The sequence below is a fragment of the Alexandromys fortis genome, unplaced genomic scaffold (genome assembly GCF_014885135.2).
Source record: "Alexandromys fortis isolate MF-2015 unplaced genomic scaffold, M_Fortis_MF-2015_v1.1 scaffold_21, whole genome shotgun sequence".
Lineage (NCBI taxonomy): Eukaryota > Metazoa > Chordata > Mammalia > Rodentia > Cricetidae > Alexandromys > Alexandromys fortis.
The window spans coordinates 6,687,244-6,707,376 of NW_026067905.1; the positions used below are offsets into that span (position 1 = coordinate 6,687,244).

General features: G+C 43.4%; 1 protein-coding gene and 1 long non-coding RNA gene across 6 annotated transcripts in view; both read left to right on the plus strand.

Annotated features, from left to right (window-relative positions):
* Eps8 (EGFR pathway substrate 8, signaling adaptor) overlaps positions 1-20,133 on the plus strand; it is a 180,711-nt gene that overhangs the window by 102,942 nt on the left and 57,636 nt on the right. For 4 of the 5 annotated variants that reach the window (XM_050135196.1, XM_050135194.1, XM_050135195.1 and 1 more), the window contains 2 exons: positions 9,893-9,972; positions 11,101-11,177. In XM_050135196.1, coding sequence (XP_049991153.1) covers positions 9,914-9,972; positions 11,101-11,177 — 136 coding nt within the window. In that variant the 5' untranslated portion in view covers positions 9,893-9,913. Of the gene's footprint in view, positions 1-535; positions 560-9,892; positions 9,973-11,100; positions 11,178-20,133 lie in introns of those variants that run through there. The other variant, XM_050135197.1, reaches the window with a different exon arrangement.
* LOC126497291 (uncharacterized) overlaps positions 1-20,133 on the plus strand; it is a 421,870-nt gene that overhangs the window by 80,328 nt on the left and 321,409 nt on the right. The gene's annotated exons all lie outside the window — the stretch shown is intronic.

A 20,133-nucleotide genomic window follows, 5' to 3' on the forward strand; every position in this document is an offset into this window, starting at 1 on the left:
GCTCTGGGGCTCGTTTAAAGCTATGATTTTGTTTCTAGAAGAACAGGAGCCAGAGTTTCTTCATCAGCAGTCACCCCAGATTAGCTAGGCAGTGCCTCACATGTGCCCTTAGCTTTCTCCTGAGCTCTGAGAGCCGCCTCTATTGACATAACAGCAGAGGGTCGTTCAGCATATACTAGCGTCAGCTGACTCTGATGAATGAAATGTCCTTCGCTCTCTGTGTTCCTTCCTCTGGTTGCTATGGCACCTTTATTTTTAGTATAAACCTGCACTCCTGTTTCATAGTCCACCTGAACTGCTCAGGTTCATAGGAGAGGTGACTCTCCTCCTGAACTTTCTGTGAACTACGAGTCAGTGTTTAGACCACCACAATATGCTGCAGAAAAGGGGTGACTGGGATCATAAGAATGCAGGAACCGGGCCGGGAACCAGAGGGAACTGAGGAACCTCTGGGTTGCTACAGTAAGACTGGGCAGCCTGGACTATCTCTGGATGATCAGCTGAAGAAGTGACCCAGAGAGTTGAATAAAGACACTAGGATGTTAAAGCAAGAGAAAAGGTAAGCATCGTCGGCACTCATTCCAAGAGCCTTTACTCTGCACCTTGGAAAAGTTTAGGAAAAATTACAATGAGGAAGCAAAAAAGAGCCATAAAGCATTGCATTTTAGGGGGAAAATAAAGGGAGGTTATTGATGATGCATAGAAAAACCAAGAAATGGGGAGCAGATACCTTTAAAATAAAGGGAAAGACATGCTATGTGGAAGTGTGGCTTTAGAATATGAATGAAATTCCCATGGGAAAGCAGACGCTTGATTTTCTTCACCTAACAACAACAACAACAAAATCTTTCTGATACACTTTTGGCTGTTTCTAATTTGACACAATTCCTTTTTAGTTTAGTCTAATCGACTTTGACCTGACTGGGGTTTGCTCTCTCTGGTGCTTATTCTCTCCTACCCTCCAGCCTCACCACTGGCTTCCTGGAGCTGAAGTCAGTCTTCAGGGATTACAGTGGAGGTGGGCTGGGCCAGGCAGCTGTTCTCTTCCCCGTTCTCCAGGCTTGAGTCAGCTCAAGACTCATGGCCTGTGCAAGGAGGCTCCTCAGACCCAGTGTCTGGCCCTTCTCAGCTTCAGGGTTTCTCCTGCGTTGTCTGCCATCAATGCTTGAATGTCCTCTCGCTGTGCGTTATAAAATTATCTTGCCTTTTTTTGGTTCAGTTGTTTTTTGAAGACTGTTTTGTTTCTAGATCCATTCTTGCTAAGTTCTCCTTGAATTTTGTGCTTTGCTCTTCCTTGCTTATCTTTAGTCTTAAAGTGTGTGTGTGTGTGTGTGTGTGTGTGTGTGTGTGTGTGTATGTGTGGACACTTGCCCACAGAAGCCACAAAAGGTATTGGGTTTCCTGGAGCTGGAGTTATAGACAGTTGTGAGACTCCTGCTAAGAGTGCAGAATTTGATCATCTCAAAGAATGGGATGTGTGCGTAAAAAAATCAAAAGATTTATTTTTATTGTTTTAAAATGGTATGTGGGGGTATGTATATATGTATACGTAGTTGCAGTTGCCCATGGGGGCCAGAGGTGTTGGGCAACCACCCCATTCCCCCAAGCTGGGGTAACAGATAGTTGTGAACCCCCTGATATTTGTGCTGGGAACCGAGCTCAGGGCCCCTGGAAGAGCAGGGAACTTAATTACTGAGCCATTTCTCTGGCCTGCAGCAAATGCTCATAAAGGCTGAGCAGTTTCTCTAGTCCCTACACTCCTGTCTCTGACCCCTCCCCCACCATTCCTTCAGAAGATAAATACATTTTAGAGGAGCCTATTTGCAGTTCTTAGCCTTCAGGGGAATGGAAGAACTGCCTTGGATTTGATTTGCCTTCTTAGTAGGAAGGAAACTTGCCCACCCCCCTTTAACCTAGCCAAAGCTAAATTAATTAAAGTGATTTTTTCTTTTTCTTTTTTCCCCTTTGTTTAATCTTTATCATACTAGTGTCTCTCCCTCCCTCCTTCCCTCCCTCCCTCCCTCCCTCCCTCCCTCCCTCCCTCTCTCTCCCTCCTTCCTTCCCTCCCTCCCTCCCTCCCTCTTTCTCCCCCCCCCACTCCCCATTTTAACCACCGCTTTCCTAACCACTGAACTTTGGAGCCATCGCTTGGTTTCTTTTTAAAAACGTAGTGAGTGTTGTGTACGTGGGTGTGTGTTTGTGTATTTTGTATGCATGGAGGGAACATGTGTGCTGTGGTGTGTGTGTGTGTGTGATATCCTGACAACATTTGGTTGCCCATCAAGTCTCTCTTTCCACCATGGGGTTCAGAGAACCAAAGGAGGTCATGGGGCTTGTGGGGCTGGCATGCATGCCTGCTGAGACATCTCTCTGGCCCCACGTGGACTTCTAATGGCACACTGGGACTCCTGGATACGTGGATGTCCACGGACTTAGAACATTAGACACGCTGGGCTCGGCACACTGATATCTACATCTACAGATTCTGCTCATAGAGCAAGTGCTGCCCAGCATTGCCGCGATGCCAACGGCTGCCCCCACAGAGCCACGTGCTGCTCAGGAGGGGCAGAAGTAGCAGTGGCGACCTAGTCTCTCATCAGAATGGTTAGTGTTTGAGTAGGATGGCAGACAGGAAAAGATGAAGCTGAGCCACAAAAGGCAAGGAGTCTATACCGTGTTCTACCACTGAACTACCCTTACCCGCCCTGCCGGGACACAGCACCCCTTTACGTAATCTATGAAAAGTTATTGCGGGTGATGTGCACATTGTATTGGGATGCTATATAAGGCCTTATTAACATTTTTAAAAGATGGAATTTTGTGCTTTGGAAAAAGAAGTCTGTGGTCTAGTAATTGAGTTTTAAATTGAAATAACCTCAGGGGAGTACACTCAGGATTTAGAAAAATGGAAAGGGTTCAGAATACCAGCAGCTTAAAGGTGACAGGAGCCTCTCTGTAGGCTGTGATCATTTGTAAGAATGCATAGTGCAATCCAGGCGATATGGCCCAGTCTGCAATCCCAGCAGTTGGGGAATTTCTGTAGCAGGGCCAGCATGAGTTCAGGATTAGCCTGGGCTACATACTGAGTCCCAGGCTAGCATGGGCTGTAGAGGGAGAAAGATGTTTTTTTGCTTTGTGAAATGTTGTGGTCATAACAAAGAAGACCTGTGTTCACAATGGCCTATGAGTTAAGACAATGGTTCTCAACCTGTGGGTCGTGACCCTTTTGGGGTTTGTATAGCAGACATCCCATGTATCAGATGCTTGTGTTAAGATTCATGACAGTGGCAAAATTATAGTTAGGAAGTAGCAATGAAATAATCTTATGATTGTGGCTCAACACAATGTAAGGAGCTGTATTACAGGGTCACAACATTAGGAAGGTTGAGAGCCATTGCTGAGGTCCCTTAGAGGACACAGTCATTCGGAAAGCGTATATTGATAATGCCTCTAACGGCCTATGACTTGCTCTGTTAGAATCCATTTAGCATATCAGGAGGGGATATGAATTCAGGCTCATCAGCCTCCATGAAGAACTTCTTTGAGCATGTTGACCTGCCTTCTTCCCTCCCTCTGTTCATCAGACCCTGGTCGTTCCCTGTTTGCCTTTGTTGAGGGAGAACGTTGAACTGTACAAATGTAGTGTGTGTCATTGCCAGGGAGAAGGTGCCCCCTAACAATAATGATGTGTCTTAGGAGATGTCTGGTGACATTTGGTGTGTGCTGCTCAATGACATGAAGGTCAATGGTAGGGTCTCTGCAGGGGACCTCACATCAAGCCAGTGAGTACTGTCCCTCAAAGCTGGTCACAGAGAGTGGAGATTGAAAACAAAGCATTGGGAGATGAGTTGGGGTGAGTGGGGTGATTTTGCCCCTACTTCTCAGTCCTAAGTGCTAGTCCCCCAAATACGTATGGTTGGAAAATGAGTTGGAGCAAAGTCTCTCTGTCCTCTGGGAGAAGATGCCCAGTGTGCGTCTCTTGCCTCCTTGGGAAGCTGAACAGAAGAACTTGTTCACGTCTGGGAGAACTGAGCTTCTTGGATGAAGCTTCCTTCTTAAAATTCTGCTCGTCTCGTGGTGGTGCTTGCCCAAGTCTTTGTTCAGGATTGGGTCTTACCCATGCCCCGGTTCTCTCACTGCCTTTTGGAAATTGGTATTCCCTGCCCCATGCAGAACTAAAGTATAGCTCCGTTCCTTCCTGAACCACTTGAAATAGGTCTCTTTCACAGGGGAGACATAATTGGGTTTCCAGCCAATGAATTGGAGCCCTATTTTATGCATTTTCATTATTTCATCTTAATTTGTAAAGGCCCAGAATAAAGAAAGAAGAGGGTGAGAATAGAACAGTCTCTCACTAAAGAATTCTCAGTAACTCCTTCATTGAGTAGTGGCGTCTTCCTGTGAAGCAAGGGGCTGACTTTCTACTGTTTTGATCCACAGAGCGACTTCTTCCCTAGAGCCTTGCAGTGGGAAGGAGGACCCCACTTAACAATGGGAACCCAGATAACATCTTAGTCAGTGACTGATATGACCACGCAAAGCCATGTCAGGCCAGTGTAGGTAGTGTTGACATGTCGAGGTGGGACTAACATTCCGTATTTCTGTGTTTCTCCTGTGTGGAGCCCTATAGACTGTCAGGATACAGTATTCCTCATCAGAGAGTCAAGGTCATTTGTATGGGTTGATATGGTCACACTAACCTCTCCATGTATGTCGTCATTTGGACAGGCATGTTGCCGATGTAGTTCAGATGAAGTCAAACCGGGTCAGCATGAACCCTAGTCTAGAGACTGCTATCTCTAAAAGAAGGGGAAAATTTGGACAATGACAATTTAGAAGTTCTATAAAGATGAAGGAAGTCATGCACCTACCAGTCACAGACTGTCGGAAGCTCAGCCTACAGAATCTTCCCTTTCAGATTTCCAAAGATACGAGTGAAGGGGTTTTTGCGTTTTCTTAAGCTGTTTGGTAATAAGCTGTTTCTACCAAACCCAGGAGGCTAACAGAGTCTCCAAAATCTAAGGGAAAGGAGAGATACCTGTCTACAGGAGTTAAAGAAAATGTAAGGACTAAGCGTAACATAGCACAACTGAGATAGTCCTGGAACGGATGGAGACGTTGGGTCAATAGCAGAATGAGGTTTTGGCTTCAGAGAACAATCAACATTGGCTCACTGGTGTGCTTCAAGCAGCTTGCTAATGTAACACTAACAATAAGGCCACGGCATACAACAGAACTCCGTGGACTAATATCTTTATAACCCTGATGAAACAGAAACTATTTTAAATATTTAAAATTTATTTAATAATAACAATTTATCTACAGCTTGAGTAGACATTAAGTTGGTTTGGTTTTGGTTTTATCTCATGCTGAGGACCAAATCTACAGCCTTGTATGTCTACATAAGCGCTCAGCCACTGAGTTACCCTTCCAACCTCTTACAACATTTTTATATTTGTTTTAAGACAGCTTTACTATGGTACCTAGGCTGTCCTTGAACTTACTCTATAGCCCAGGCAAACCTCGAACTCTCAGTTTCCCTGTATGGCCAGTCCAGGCTTCATCTTTAAATTTTTAAGTAAAACTCTGCTTCTATTGTTTGTTTTTCCCTTTTAGGCTTTGACTTTGATTCACTCCTTGGTACATTCGTAAGCTAATCAGGGAGAAGCTTACTGATTTTCACACTAGGAATATCCACACCCACCCTATCGGTGATTCAGCAGAGTAGAGACAGGTGGATCTCTCTGGTCTAGTGAGCTCCAACCTAGCAGATATACTTTCTTCTATGGATTTAACTTGTTGGTTTAGTCTGGCAGTAACCCCATTTCTTTCTTCTTGGAGTGGATTTTCATTGACTAAATATTGTAGTCTTGGGCTTCTTTGGTGTGCTGTGTCTTGCATTTGTTATTCCTATCTTTACAATCACCAAAAGATCTTAATTTTGCTTTGAAAACAAGGAAAGTTGGAATAACTAGGACTTGAGAAAAGTGTTTCATGGGGAGATTGAAGTGACTATCAGATCCGACCTTTGGCAGCTATTGTGATGGGTTTTTAATGCTCCTCAGTAGAAGGAAATCTACAATTAGCTGCATCTGTAAGTCCATAAAGTGATAAAGACTGTAAAATAAAAACAGCCTGTTTTCTTGGTCAGAGCTGACTTTTCTCTTCTGTCCAGGTGCCACCACAAGGCATTAAATTGAGCGTATCTTTAAATGCCTAATGGAAAAACCCAACAACACAGCTTCCTTTTGGAGGAGTGTTCTGTGATGGCTGTGTTTAGACATCTGAAGCCCCCATGTGGGACACCACCTGACCACAGTGACAAGTGGAACTACAGTAGCCCAGTGGGACGACGTTCTATATTTGAAATTCAATTTAGCAAATTGACGTTTTCTCTTCTCTTTCCTAATGCTCCCCGATTCTGACAGATCGCTCTTTTAACCCAGAGCACAAACCACGCATTTATGAGGCTCCTAGGAAGAAGCAAATGCAGGAGAGGGGCTGCCCAGGCTACCACTTTTCATTAAAACCAGCTGCTGAGGTTTTGAAATGCAAACCAGATCAAAATCAGCACGAGGCCCAAGGGTTTAATTTATATTCTGAATGAAGCAGGCTGCTGTGAAAGACTATTTCTTCTTCCTTTCTCTCTCTCTCTCCCTTTTAAAGAAAACTTCTGAATCAACTTGTGTCTGCCTCATTTGATGTTTATACCAGCCACATGAACTACGAAAAGAAGAATCGCCTCTGTTTGTGACAGGGCCCAGAGCCGAGGCAGGCTTCATTGACTTGCCTGAGCCAAACAGTAGGGGAGACTATATGTTAGGATTCCAGTCCTCAGTGGCAAATGCCTGAATCCCAACCCCTTCATTCTAGATCTGAAGGGTTAGTCCCAACCTCTGAACGCAACGGCCCAGTGCTCTAGTTGTATCCTGGACACTTCTGAGAACAAAACTGGGAGATGCTGAGCACTTTTGTAAACTGCTGAATCACCGATAGGGTGGGTGTGGATATTCCTAGTGTGAAAATCAGTAAGCTTCTCCCTGATTAGCTTACGAATGTACCAAGGAGTGAGTCAAAGTCAAAGCCTGAAAGGGAAAAACAAACAATAGAAGCAGAAACAGCCACGCAATGTAAGTATAATTTTATAAGAGCCGTGCGCACCTAGCATAGATGTGAATATTGTGTCTGCGTGTGTACATGTGTGTTCACATACATTCGTGTACACCCATGGGCATTTACATTTCTGCGTGTGGAAGCCTAGCTCAAATGCCATCCTCAAGTCCTGTCTACCTTGTTCTTCTGAGGTAGCGTCAAGCCAAAGGGATCCGGTTATTTCAGCTCTCTAGCACTGGCATGGTAGACAATGTCTCTTGTCCTGCTGTCTCACCTGGGCTCACTCAGGTCCCCATGCTTGCTGTGCAAGGACTATATGGCGTCAGCTGCCTCTGTGTCCCCTGGGCTCTTTAGTTCTGAATGAACTCTTTGCCCGGATCTTGGAACCAAATTAACACACAAGATGAAGAGCAAGAGAAAACCCTAAGGTTTTATTAGCTTTGCAGTGCCCAAGGGTCTCACAAGAGAGTGAAGTCAGAATAAATGACCCAAGTGTGGTGCTTTCCTACTTGCGCGTCTTCCCCTTGCTCATTTAGAGTCACCGAAATGCCAGTTGTCAGCCTCTGGTGGTCAAGGCTGTCCCCCACCTTCATATGTTAAATCCACCCCCTCCCAGGAGGGGAGGGCCACTGTGATTTGCTGCCTATTGGAAAAATGCAGATCACAGGGTCTGCTGTGTAGCTCACTTCCTCAGAGAAATTCAGCTTGTGAGTCAGTGTGACCCTTTGGTGTGCTTTGAGGTGACACTTAGCTAACTTTCTCTGCTCCTTTATCTAGACGCGTGTCTTCAAGCAGTAGGCAAATAGGAAAACATTATCAGGGAGCTGGAATTCACGTGAGTGTTGGGGGATCTATAAATTCTAACCTTTGCTTAAGTACAAGTTGGGCCCTTCCAAAAAGTGTGTGACTTTTTCTCCCAGGAAACTCTGCAGGATTTTAAGCGGAGCCTGCTGAACTGGGACCTAATTACTTACGTCATTCTGTACAAAATTAACATTGTCTAAGACCATATGTTCCTTGGAAAGAGGGACTCAGGCTTGTCTTCCTCCTCAATTTGAACAACTGTCTAATGGACACCTATTGAATGCCTAGTGCCCTCTTGAGTGTTTGAACAACAGCAGTCTCAAACAAAAGTCCTTGCCCTCTGAGAACCAGCAGTGTGGGGAAGTCAGGGATTAACTAACAAATGAGAAGCTACAGCTGTTGTCCCAACTTTGAAGGTTTGTTTGTAGTGTGGGGAGTATCTGATAATGTGGTTCTATTTATTCAGGAGAGTCAATAAGAGCTCCCCAAGGGCATTGTGATTGACTGAACTGAGATGAAAGAATGAGGAAGAATGAGCTGGAAATTGCCAGGTCTTGAGTATGATCTCTTTAATATCGTTTTTTATCTGAATTGTTCCCTTCTTATATAAACCTATGATAACCCTGGATTTTCTTCACGGTGGCAACTACATTTTATAATTCTATCTTTTTTCAGTAAGAGTTTGTCTGCTTTTATCACCAGATGTGTGGCTGAGGCCACATCTAATTTGTTCTCCAGAGGAGTCCTAGGGTCTGTCTTAGCACCTGTCACCAACTCAGCACTCAGTGGCTGCCTGCATCTCCCACCTGGGCCCTTGGTTTTTGGTAAAGCTGGGGGATGTGTGTCCCCTACCTGAAGGTTGGCTGGAATTAGCAATGTCAATGAAAGGACAGGGTAGAAAAACAAAACAGGATTCAGGGTGGGTGAGGGGCAGAGAAGCCAGGGAGGACTGTGGATCCAGTAGTGGGAAGATATTGATTAGCATACCAACATTTTCATCTTTCTAGAGAAGAAAGAAATGGCCATTGTACTGATAACACAAGGATTTGACTTGTTTTCACTCATTTATCTTGTTTTAAAAAAATCATATTATTTTTATTACCTATGGTGTGCATGTGTCAGCATTGTGTGGAGGTCAGAGGTCAGCTCTCTGGAGTCAACTCCTTCCATCACGGGTTATGGGCATAGAACTCTGGTCCTCGAATGTGTGCGACAGCGTTTTGACCTGCTGAGTCTTCTCTCCCACTCATTTGAGGGGAATTTGTTCCATTTAAAAATGCACTTAAAATGGTTTCTGGAGTTTAATACTAGGGATTGATTTGGGCAGTTATTTTCTCATGAGAAGTAAAAGGGGTGTGTAAGGGAACGTGTCTTAAGCAAGAGATGAATCCAAGTGTGTGAGAATCACAAACGAGGCGCTGTTAAATGTGCAGGGAAGGAAGGGAGAGGAAAAGGAGGGAGCTTGGCCTGTGCCAGGAGGCAGACAGGTGACCTGCAGGCTACTGCATGGCTACTTTGGATTGAATCTGGTGTCGTTTTGGTGCTAGGGGTTGAACCCAGGGCCTCACACATCCTAAGCCAGAGCTCTCTGTGGTTATCTTTAAAGGGTCTGGTTTTCCTCTGGGTACTTTTCTGTGTTCTATACAATTTCATCAATCGAGTCTATACTACTTTTATGATGCAGTAAGAGAATGACACCTTACAGAGCTGACTGGAATGGGCAGAATATGGAATTATGCCGTTCACTTAGATGACTAAAAATTCTGTTACAGGTTTTTCTTTAACTCACTAAGTTAGCTTTTTTATTAGTCATAAAACCCAGCTGGGTCCTCATTTACGTGCCCATGCCTTCCTCTGAGCCTGCGCGCTTGAAGGTGGAGACCTTACTGTTTGCCTTTCTAGTATCGGTCTGGCAGTAAACCGAGATGTCCTGACTTCTTTCTTACCTTTGACCTGTGTGCCTTTCTATTTTTAGAACCGAGGCGTGAGAGCCGGCATGAATGGTCATATGTCTAACCCTCCCGGTGGTTATGGAGTCTACCCTTCTCAGATGAAGTAAGTTGAAGAGTTCATGTATAATTTGGGCAGGGGTTTGATGTGGTGTTTGCTTATTTTAGGAGATGTTCTTACTCTGAAACACAGACTAGCCTAGAACTTTCTGTGTAGTCTGATCTAGCCTTTATCTTACAAGGTTGGCCTTTCAAGAGATAGTGTTTCAGTCATGTGTTACCATGCCTACCTACTTTTAAACATATTTTAAATGAAAATCTTATTTATATTTCTTTATGCAATCCATTCCTAATTCATTCAGAAGCAGTCTTTTTTTTGGTTACTAATCTGTGTTATTATTAAAAGCTATTGTTAAAAAGGCTAAGTAAACACAAACCTCAGGGATACTGTCAAGGAGTCAAAAGACATTTGAGACTGGAATTTTATGTCTTACTGCCTTTTGTCATCAAATGTGCATCATACAGCAGCTTCGGTTATCTCTGGAACATTCTGTTGTTATTTGTAAAACAGAGCCGAGGAATGTTCATTACCATTTAGTCCACACTCTAGAGGTATTTGCCATTGTATACAAGAACATAAAGCAAAATCCAGACAGAGCCATTCCTCAAGTCTCCTGCTACCAATTGAAACCACAGGACCGAATTGAGGGGCTGTTACCTTCTATGGCATGCATAATAAAACTTTCTCATGTCTGCCATCATGACCTGTGTTCCACTCCACATTCTTTAGGGCAGGTTATATTTACTGTATGTAGGAAAACACATTTAATCATTAAATAGGACGTAAGAGGTTTCCATCTACATCTTCTCCAGTATTCCTTTCTCCTCTGTGGTTGAATAGCAGAGGTTTGTATTCTAATAAGGTGGTTTCCAGCCCTGGTTCTCTTTGCTGTAGTTTGGACTTGGTATTGAGAATGGGCTGAGACGGGCATTGTGGTCACCATTGGCATTACCTGATTTATATTTCTGTTTATTCGTGACTTGCCTGAGCAGGAACTTGTTCCCATTGGCTTACTCAATTAGTGTAAACTCAGCTTGTTTTTTTTTAAAAAAAAAAAAACAGTTTGTGCCTATGGTACATCAACATTTTAAACTCTTTGTTTCTGATTTTTTTATTACCCACGGTGAACTTTAACCCAAGACAATGAACATTTTTCTTTTATTATTATTACAGTGGCTACGGATCTTCACCACCCTTTTCCCAGATGGACAGAGAGCACAGTTCAAAATCAAATGCAAAGGCCCTTTATGGTATGTATGTCTATGTGACAGGCTGCTTCTGTGTCTAACTGCTTAGAGATCCATATTTTTAAGCTCAGAACATGCTGTCATGTTTGAAATGACAGAGCTAGCTAGATAATGCTACTTTAGAATCTTTACAAAGCCTAGGCTATAAACTCTTTTCTTTCCTACAACCTGAAACTTTGTCTGCAGTGTGGTCAATGGTTTAAAGAAGTCTGCTGCGTGGTGCTGAGACCTCAGGAGGGGTTTCTCATTTATTATTTGTAAAATGTATGCCGACCTCTGTGGCCAATCCAGCTGACGATTGTGCGCCCATAGATGATGCACTGTTCCGCTTAGACCTATTAAACATTTGTGGTAGTCAGTCAATATGACTAGTTGCCTTGATAGAATTTCTCTCTAGATCACAAACTAATAAGGTGTTCTCCTCAGTCCTTCTGGGACTTCTGTTAACCTCTTTAGTTTGTTTTATAGGTGCATAATTTTAGTTTTGAGACAGAGTCAAATGTTGGTGTGGGAGAATTGTCTGTATTCTGTCAATCATGTTATAAATAAATGCTGATTGGCAAGGTAGGAAATAGATGCTGGCAAACCAGACTGGAAGTAGAAATGATGTAATGAGAACAGGAGAATTCTGGGAAGAAGGAAGTTGATTCCTCTCTCTCCTGCCCAAACCACTGAAGCAGCAGAATGTGATCTGCCCCACTAAAAAAAAGGTACTGAGCCACATTGCTAAAATATAGATCAGAAAAATATAGATTATCAAGATGTGAGTGTTAATTAATGAGAGGCTAGAGCTAATGGACCAATCAGCTTATAATTTATGGAGACTTACGTGTGATTTTCTTTACGGCTAAACAGTTGTGGGGTACCAAACGAGACAGAAACCCCCAATAAGCAAGCCAGCCCTCCATGTTACAAAATGTGTCCCAGGTGGCTTTGACCTCACTAAGTGGCCAAGATTAACCTTGAACTATTGACCCTCCTGAGTCCCACCATTTGCAGTCATGTGTCACCATGTCCACTTCTGTAGTGCCAGGGACTGAAGCTGGGGCTTTGTGCAAGCGAGGGAAGCACTCCGTCCACTGAGCTGCATCCCCAGTCCTCTCTACTGTTCACTACAAGGTACTAAGAAGAAGCTGAGTACTCTTGAGACACATCACATTGGAAGGCACTGGAAGTTTATCGTTTATAGAGGATTTGTGTGAGCTTTATTATTGTTTAGCAAATAAGCTAGAAATGTAATTAACAGCCGAGATGCCGGCAAGAATTCCTACGTCCAAATACATTTCTTCCACACCGGAGCTGTGTGGCCTCGAGCGAATGACTTCACCTGCGTGTGCCTCATTTTCCTCACCTTTTCCGCTAACACTGTAACAATAGCTAAATGATATATAGTAAACTGTTTCCAAAGTAGTGTAGGAGCAGAGAGCCCTGTAAATATTTCCTATTATTATGCTTATTATCATAGTTACTCTGTGTTATAGAAACAGTGGCATTTTCTAAGTTTGGGAATTATTATACATTGTCTAGGCTTATGACCTTGATGGTTAAGACTTACCAATCCTAAAGTTTTACGATTTGTTTTTAACAACTCAAATCATGCATTCATAAAATGGATTTAATACTATATATAAAAGTGTTTCCTGATGGCTATGATAATGCCGCTAATGCTGTTTTCAACTTTGTTTGTGTCCTGTCGAGACATCCATTCTTCTTTCTTTGTTCCTTCATGTTTTATAATGCATTCTGACTACTCTCCCACACCCTCTCTTATCTCTCTCCCATATTGTTTACATCCGCCCTACTCCCTACATGTCCCTCTCCCAGGTTCCTGTCTGTGGTTGTTTTGTGACCCATTTACTTTAACCAGGCCATGTAGGTGACCACTACGCTAGAACTGTCCACTGGAGCCTGGTGGGATCACAAGTGGAATGCAGGGGAAGACAATGGCTCCTCTCTCCCCAGATTTACCAGTAGCTAACAGTTGAGCAGTGAGGGCTGAGGCCCCTGAGGCCCCTCCTCCACCCATGCCTGATTGTAGACAGGCCTGTTCTCCTGCCAATTCAGTATAAACATTAGCAGTTACTCTCAGTTTGCCATCACCAGGGTTGCATTTCTCACAGAAGATTGCACTTCCCAGCCCTTTTCCCTATTGTTCAGACCTCACGTTTGTTCCTTTCCCTTGCCCACGCTGTTCCCCGAGCCTTAGAGGATGTGGTATGATTGTTTCAGGCTGAGCCTTTGCTCTCATACTTGCACCCGTCCTTGTTCCCAGCACCTTAAGCAGCTGTGAGTCTGTGCATCGGAAAGAGAGGTTTCTCGGATTAGTTGAGAATAGCATTTGTCTACGGATAGAAACCACATTGAGACATTCTTATCACAGCTTAGTCACTTGTGGTCATCTTTAGAGGATGTATTCAGCACATACTTATTTGGTGATTAACATGTGCTCAAACCAGGACCAGTAAAGTCTGATTCCTGGCTGTAAGCGTCTTGTAATATAGAGATTGGCTTGAAGAAACTGAATAAATGAAGTGGAGTTTGTAAGGATAAAGCAATCCCTTCAACCTTCCATTTCTAGACTGGCATTTATTATTATGGACATTATATTATGGACTATGTAAATCCATTGGTATGCTTCATAATTGTCATTATCTCTGTTTCCATGCCTCTTGAGTCATTGCAAACATCAATGACAGATGATCATAGCCAGTGTGAGTTATGGTGAGATATTCTAGCAGGAACTATTTTCAAATACATGTGACCACGTAACCAAGTAGAACCAAGAGGATATGAGCAATTGAATGACTTACACAGACACACACACACACACAGAGAGAGAGAGAGAGAGAGAGAGAGAGAGAGAGAGAGAGAGAGAGAGAGAAGTCGCTTTTTAAAGCTTTCAAAGTCTTTAAGCACAGAAGAGCCCAGGAGCATATGGATTCACTTTTGAATTCTGTTAGACCTTACAAGAAGAATTACCACCAAGGCTCTCCACACTGCCCCTCCAAGCAGAAAGGGAAGGAACACCATCAAATTATTTTTATGAAGCCATTGTCATTCTGATAATAAAATTGGAGACGAAATAACAACAATGAAAACTATAAGTCAATTACCTTATTGAACATAGATGCAAAATTTCTCAATAAAATACTTGCAAAGTAGAATTTAGCAACACAGCAAAAAGATCATAAACCATGGCCATGTTGGTTTCATCTCAGGAAAGGGTAGCCATGCAAGAGGAAGGAGGCGAGGTATCTGTCTGTATGTGCGAGAGAAGAAGGCGAGGGGTCCACATGTACTAGAGAAGGTATGATGTCCACACGTGTGAGAGAAGGTGGTGACTGCCCATCAACACTGCAGTGTCACCCTTCAAGGACAAGGAAAAGCGAACCCTAAGATTCATATGGAAGCATCAAAGACTCCAAGTATCCGAAGCAGTCCTGAGAAGCAGAACAAGCTAGAGATAATGGAATTCTTGAAATCAAATTATACTATAGATCCATAGTAACAAAAGCAGACATGTGACCCAATGGCTTAGAGTAAAGAAACCATAAATTAATCGCACACAGCTACAGTCATCTGAGACTCAACAGAAATGTCCAAAATATACACTGTGGTTAAGACAGACTCTCTTAACAAATGTTCCTGGGAAAACTGTATGTGTATCCATATATAGAAAACTGTTGTAATGAAAGGCTAATAAAATACTAATTAAGTATATTAAATAAACACTAATTAAATATATTAATAAATATATGCCACAATATATTCATATATAAGACAGTATAAACTATATAGGTGGATACTGTAGGAAGCAATGTGAATCTCGTGTATGCAGTCAGCCCGTGACGGTGGCCTCCATTTGTCCTGTTCACTGCAGGGTTGCCTGTGCTTATTGATCAGCGCAGTGGCTAATGTATCGTTCATGCTCAATAACTACTTGTAGAATGGATATAAAGAATTAATGAGCTGCTGAGAGCTTGGTGTTAACTGGAAAGTATAAAGTAATGCGTTCAGACATAGGATGAGGAGAAAAGTGAACACTACCGTGTTAAGAAGAATACTAACTAATTTGAGGGACAGAGAGACAGCTTAGCGAGTATGTGCTGCCGCCGCCATGACTGAAGATCTGAGTTTATTCCCGCGGATCCACATAGAGACTGGAGAAAATGGGCTCCTGCAAGTCGTCCTCTGACGGTCACTTTTGCCCCCCTCCCTTTTTATGCACGTGGAAGTTTTTAAGCCGTAATAATGATGTGAATATTATTTCAAAATAGCAAGCAGCCCTTGGCAACTTTCAGTTAGGAAAGAAAGGTGGAATTGGTCTTGGGTTATGTATGCTATGACCGAACCTGGTGCATCAAAAGTTTAAGTAGTATGAATAAATTAGATGTCCTGGGTCTGGAAAGAATGCTCAGTGGTTAAGAGCGCTTGTAGATCTGGCAGAGGACCTGGTTTAATTCCCAGGACCCACAGGTGGCTGAGAACCCTTCATAATTCCTGTTCCAAGTGTTCCGTTGCCCTCTTCTAGCCTCTGCAGGCAGGAGGCACACATGGGGAGATGGAACACACATAGCTACCTATATGAGATGTCTACTGACACCAGATAAGGAACTCTTGACAGACAGCTGAAGTCCCGTTTGGTGAGCCATGAGTTGTATTAGGATTCCCCACAGGAATATGGGTGAGAGGTTACTTCCAGGAGCAGAAATGACTCAAAGACAGCTGCATTACCCCAGCACTGGTGACAGCTCACAAAGCTGGGAACCTGGAACACACCGCACAGCTGCAGGCGGCTTAACAGGTTGAGGAGTGGCCTTTCCAGGGGCCCCATTGGTTTAAACCTCTTCCAGGCAGCTCAATTGCTTTCTGCCTTTTCCCACCAGCTGGTCTGGTCTCACTGCCTCTCTTGCTACTTGGCTTGTTGTCTGTGAAGCTCCGCTTTGCTCCCGTGAGAGAATTTCAGCTTTTCTTGCTTACTCTGACAGGGAGGGGCCTAGTGAATCTGGTCGGTTTCAGGGACTTCCTGAAGCTGTTTAGAGGTGTTATTGGTTGTCTTGTTTTTGTTAAGACTATGGCAGTATGAGCCGCAGTCCCATGTTTAATTTAGGTCAAAGCGTTCTCTATAACTGTTCTTTGTCTTTTTGTTGAAAGGTTCAGGTCATTACTTTCTGAGCAATGCCTTTTTAAAGAAAAAGTAAACGTTCTTTCATCTTAGCTGTGTGTCTGAATATTAGCACTTTTAAATGAGCAAAGTAGATTAAAAAAAAAAAAAAAACAAGCTTCACCATTGCCTGCTTACCTGAGTAGGTGCAATTGTACGAACTAAACAGTTGAATGAACTTGCAGTATAATATATCTGGCCTCAAGATGGCTATCAGTTTGTGTAAGAGCATATCAGCTCAGTGCTAAAGTGATCTGCAAAGAATTTTCTCATTGGTTATTGAATCTAATCTGTCTGAATGTGCTTGTGTGTTCTGTTCTACAGGATTAAAGCTAATAGCAAAAAAAAAAAAGTTTAGCAAAACTAGTGTTACTCAGAGAAAATAAAATTGTACGTAGGTTTTAAAGGGGACCAATATCAGCACAACACACCTCAAGACCAAGTTCTGAGCACAGAGGAGATGTGTTTGCCCCAGAGGGACAAAGGGCAGGGATAAGGGACAAAAACGGGAGATTGCAGACAAGGGAGAGGGGGATGGGATATTTGCTGGGGGGAGGGTTGAACAGACTGCCTCTGGATAAAGAGACAGTCTTGACCCATGGACAAATAGCAGTTTATAAACAGAAAAGGGGAAACTCTGTGTTAGGATGAGGTGTTTAATTGTAATTGGGCATGTTAATTAGGGCAGCCTAAAGGGGGCTTTTGGTTGCTGGTTTTCAGTATTGTGATAGCTGGACCTTGGTGGTCTGCCTCAGGAGGAGGAAGTGGCCAAATAAGACTTTGAGGGCTAGCTTTAGAAAGATAATCTAATGGTTTTTAGCAAGGCAGAGGACCTGCCAGGGCCATATGTGCCCACTGGGGCTGGCTAAAGTCCCTTCAGGTATAAATTATTTTGAGATAGAGAAAGTGGGGCATGGGGAGGGAGGGGGACAAAGAAAGCAGAAAGGGAAAGAAAGGGAGATGGGAAATGGAGAGACATACTTTTGTATGGCTTTTGTGTGGGTAGTTGAGAAACTCCAGACTGCACATCCAGAGTTGTTCAGTTATTATTTGATGTGCCATTCGACTGTTATTTACATCCCAACATGAACAGCAGTAGCATCCCTTGAGGAGTACACAGCCAACGAGCTGGCATTCTTATGGGTTCTGGAGTGAGGTTTGCATCCCAGGTGCCACATCACTGTTTCTCTGGGACCTTTGTAGATACCAGTGGCCTGATGAACCCTAGACCAGTACATGGGAGTCTTTAGGGTGGGCTCACAGGTGTTTTTTGAAAAGCCCTTGGTCATAGGCAGCTGAGGACGAGAACCACTGTTAGAGAAAGTGGTGATTTCCCGTGCCTTCATTCGTTCTGAGGCTTGGAAAGTTTCCACCTTAGGATCCAGAGTGCTATTACCACTGAACGTATCAGTGTATGGGCTTCTCATCCAAAGAGACACTACAGTTGACTTTCAGGTGTGTCCTTTCAAAATCGCCTGTTAAAATGTTAATAATGTGATGTGGGAGTGTCATATATCAATCTGTTGATTTCATTGGTTAAGTTATAATAAACCAGCTGCTTGGCCTCATGGCTTGGAACATAGATGGGAGGAGTAAACAGAATAGAATTCTGGGCGGAAGAGGAAGTGAGGTCAGACTCTGCTCTGCTCCCAGAGAGACCCGACAGCTCTGCTGGAGCAGAGACGCCATGCTCAGCTCTCCCGGGTAGACGCGATAGCTCTGCTCTCTGAGGCACACGCGATGAAGATGGATGTAGGCTAGAATCTTCCCGGTAAGCGCACCTTGGGGTGCTTACACACATCATTAGAAATGGGCTAGTCCAGGTGCGAGAATTAGCCTGTAAGGGCTAGAGTTCAGGGGCCAAGCAGTTCTTAAATGAACACCGTTTGTGTGTTGTTATTTCGGGCATGAGCTAGCCAAGCGGCCGGGGTGTTGGGGACGCAGCCCCGCCGCCGCTCCTATTTCAACAATAATGGACTTTGTCTCTTGACATTATATCACCACAATTCTTTTCTTTCTAAGTCATTGTTAGGACATTAGTACACTTTTAGGGCCCTTCCAAGGTACCTTTCTGTGACACGTATCTTATTTCTTGTGAAGCATGGTAAAGAAAGCAAGCTAGGAATGTTGGGAATGACAGCTCTCCTTCTGGCAGTCAGTCGGAAGGAGCAGTTGCCATCACCACCAATCATTTCTGTTGCTGTGAGTTATGTTTCCTGGGGTTGAAATACTCTGAGATCTGGGGGATGAACTTTTACTTCTTCATAATAAAAAGCCCATGTAGTATTTTGACCCTTTACTTGTATTTGCCAGACATTTTATCTGGAAGGCCCAGTCAAGCGTTTGAATATGCTGGAGCCACTGTATCATCTTGCCATCAGGTACCATGGCAACCGCTGCCATTCCCTCTGTTATCTGAAGGTCACATCAGAGGAGACAACCACTGTTGTGTTCCGGGGCTATGCTGGAGAGTTGAGCAGGAACCTGATGAACCTGTGATGTTGAAGTAGTGGTTCCTGCTAGAAGCGCTCCTGTCGGATGTCTTCATGAGTCATACGCTGCGTTTCATGGGTTACAGAGGGTTTCCCACGAACAATTGATCATGTATTAATATCCCACATCAACCCTCAGCTAGTAGAAAAATGATGGACCTCTTTGCTACAGATGTTAGGTCCAATCACAGGGGAAGAGGTGTGCTTTGAAATGCTTGGGAAAATGGTAGGTGGAACCGGATCTTTCTTGTGACCACATTGTTTTGGTAGGAACAGACGGCGCGTACTTCTTCAGATCATCCTCCAAACAGAAAAAGAAAGGTAGCCGCGGTTGGACTTTGTGGTGTGTGTGCTTTTATTGAGTGACTTTAATGCTGCAAAAACAAAACCAGAATAGAACATGAGAGGCGATAAGAGGGACACGGAGGTTTTCCTGGGTAAACCTGGATGGAAAGATCATGGCTTTCATGTATTTGAAAAGCATTCATTTGTCGTGTTTTTAAAACATTGGACTCGAATGTTTTGGGTCTGCCTATGTACTTTATATTTTTCTACTTGTTCTTCAATTTTTATAACCTTTTTAGTATAGAGACATATAAGAGTGAAAAGAAACATGTTTATAGTTAAAAATGCTGGCTGGTAGGAAAACTATACATATCTAGTGTCTATCTATATTTATATAGATATTTTATGTATAACAATATATATGACATTTATCTACACACACACACGCACACACACAATCACACACAATCACAAAACCTAGAACAAATACTTAAAGTTTGCCAAAGGTTTTCAGGCTTTAAGGACATTACCTTTAACTTGTTTAACTATTTTATATGTAGTAAATCTCTGAGACCCAGGCCCTTAAGATTCTTGCCTAAATCTACTTTCTTACGTACGGACAAACACAAAGCTTTCCACCCAAACATTCTGCCTGAGAAGAAATAAAGCAACCCTGAATATCCAAAGAAAGTATTTGATTGGAAACTAACAAATACCAAATACGGATAATGCCTGGACTTGGTTTATGTTTGGTTTTGCAGCATCTTCTAAAGGAAAGGTCTCTTCTGCCTGCTGAGTGGTTTGATGCAACAGCTGTCTACCTAGCTGCCTCATTCTCCCTGCCTGCTTGTCTGTAACTCTGAGTATCTCATTTGTGTGTTCTATTGATGTGTGATGATGGCAGTCCTCGGAACTGAATCCGCTTGGGTGTGTGGAAGGAGATGGTCCTTGCCGTGTCTGTTTATCGGTGTCACCTCCCTCATGTCAGTCAGTACCTACAACAGCGTTCACAGGTGCA